Genomic DNA, 697 nt, shown 5'->3' with positions numbered 1-697 from the left:
TTGTTCCAGAACGTGAGCGGGTTCTTTGTGCACCCCGTGGGGCTGGAGGTGCTGGTGGACCACAGCAGCCTGGACATGGCCCGGTGGGCTGTGAGCAGGGTCTTCTACAACGGGCAGTACTACAGGGACATGGTCCAGCTGGAAAGCGCCTACGTGCAGGGCCGCGTCAGCGTGGAGAGGGTGAGGAAAGCGCCGCGGGACGGCGACTTCTCGTCCATGAAGCCCCGGGCGCCGTCGGCTGCGCCGTTCCCTCTGCAGTACGAGCCGCAGGGCCCCCGCTACAGCGTCAGGAACAACCACGTCGTCTTCCAGGCCTGGAGCTTTGCCTTTGGGATGAGCGTGAGCACGGGGCCTGCGGCTGTTTGACGTCCGACACGGCGGGGAGAGGGTTGCCTATGAGATCAGCGTGCAAGAGGCGCTGTCGGTGTACGGCTCCAACTGCCCCGGCGGGATGTCCACCAGGTACATGGACGGGAGCTTTGGCATCGGGCGCTACACCTCCCCCTTGGTGCGAGGGGTCGACTGCCCCTACTTTGCCACGTACCTGGACGTGCACTACCTCGCCCATTCCCAGGTGTCCAGGGTCACGAGAAGTGCCCTCTGCATCTTCGAGCAGAACCTGGGCTCCCCTCTGCGGCGCCACTACTCCAACCTGCAGTCGCTCTACTACGGGGGGCTGGTCAACTCCGCCCTGGTC

The 697-nt window shown here is 65.0% G+C and overlaps 1 protein-coding gene across 1 annotated transcript; it reads left to right on the top strand.

Moving 5' to 3' along the window:
* Window positions 1–3: 3 nt before the first annotated feature.
* On the top strand, window positions 4–688 carry LOC104515866 (membrane primary amine oxidase-like; the record flags this gene model as incomplete). Its single annotated transcript, XM_010160001.1, is given in 2 exon segments — window positions 4–354; window positions 356–688. Coding segments are annotated over 2 exon segments (684 nt in total), but the record flags the coding sequence as incomplete, so codon positions are not given.
* Window positions 689–697: the final 9 nt, after the last annotated feature.

This window comes from Eurypyga helias, unplaced genomic scaffold, assembly GCF_000690775.1.
Source record: "Eurypyga helias isolate BGI_N326 unplaced genomic scaffold, ASM69077v1 C15375761, whole genome shotgun sequence".
Classification (NCBI taxonomy): Eukaryota; Metazoa; Chordata; class Aves; order Eurypygiformes; family Eurypygidae; genus Eurypyga; species Eurypyga helias.
Note: the sequence above shows the minus strand (reverse complement) of the source record. Positions and strands in the feature narration are given on the sequence as shown.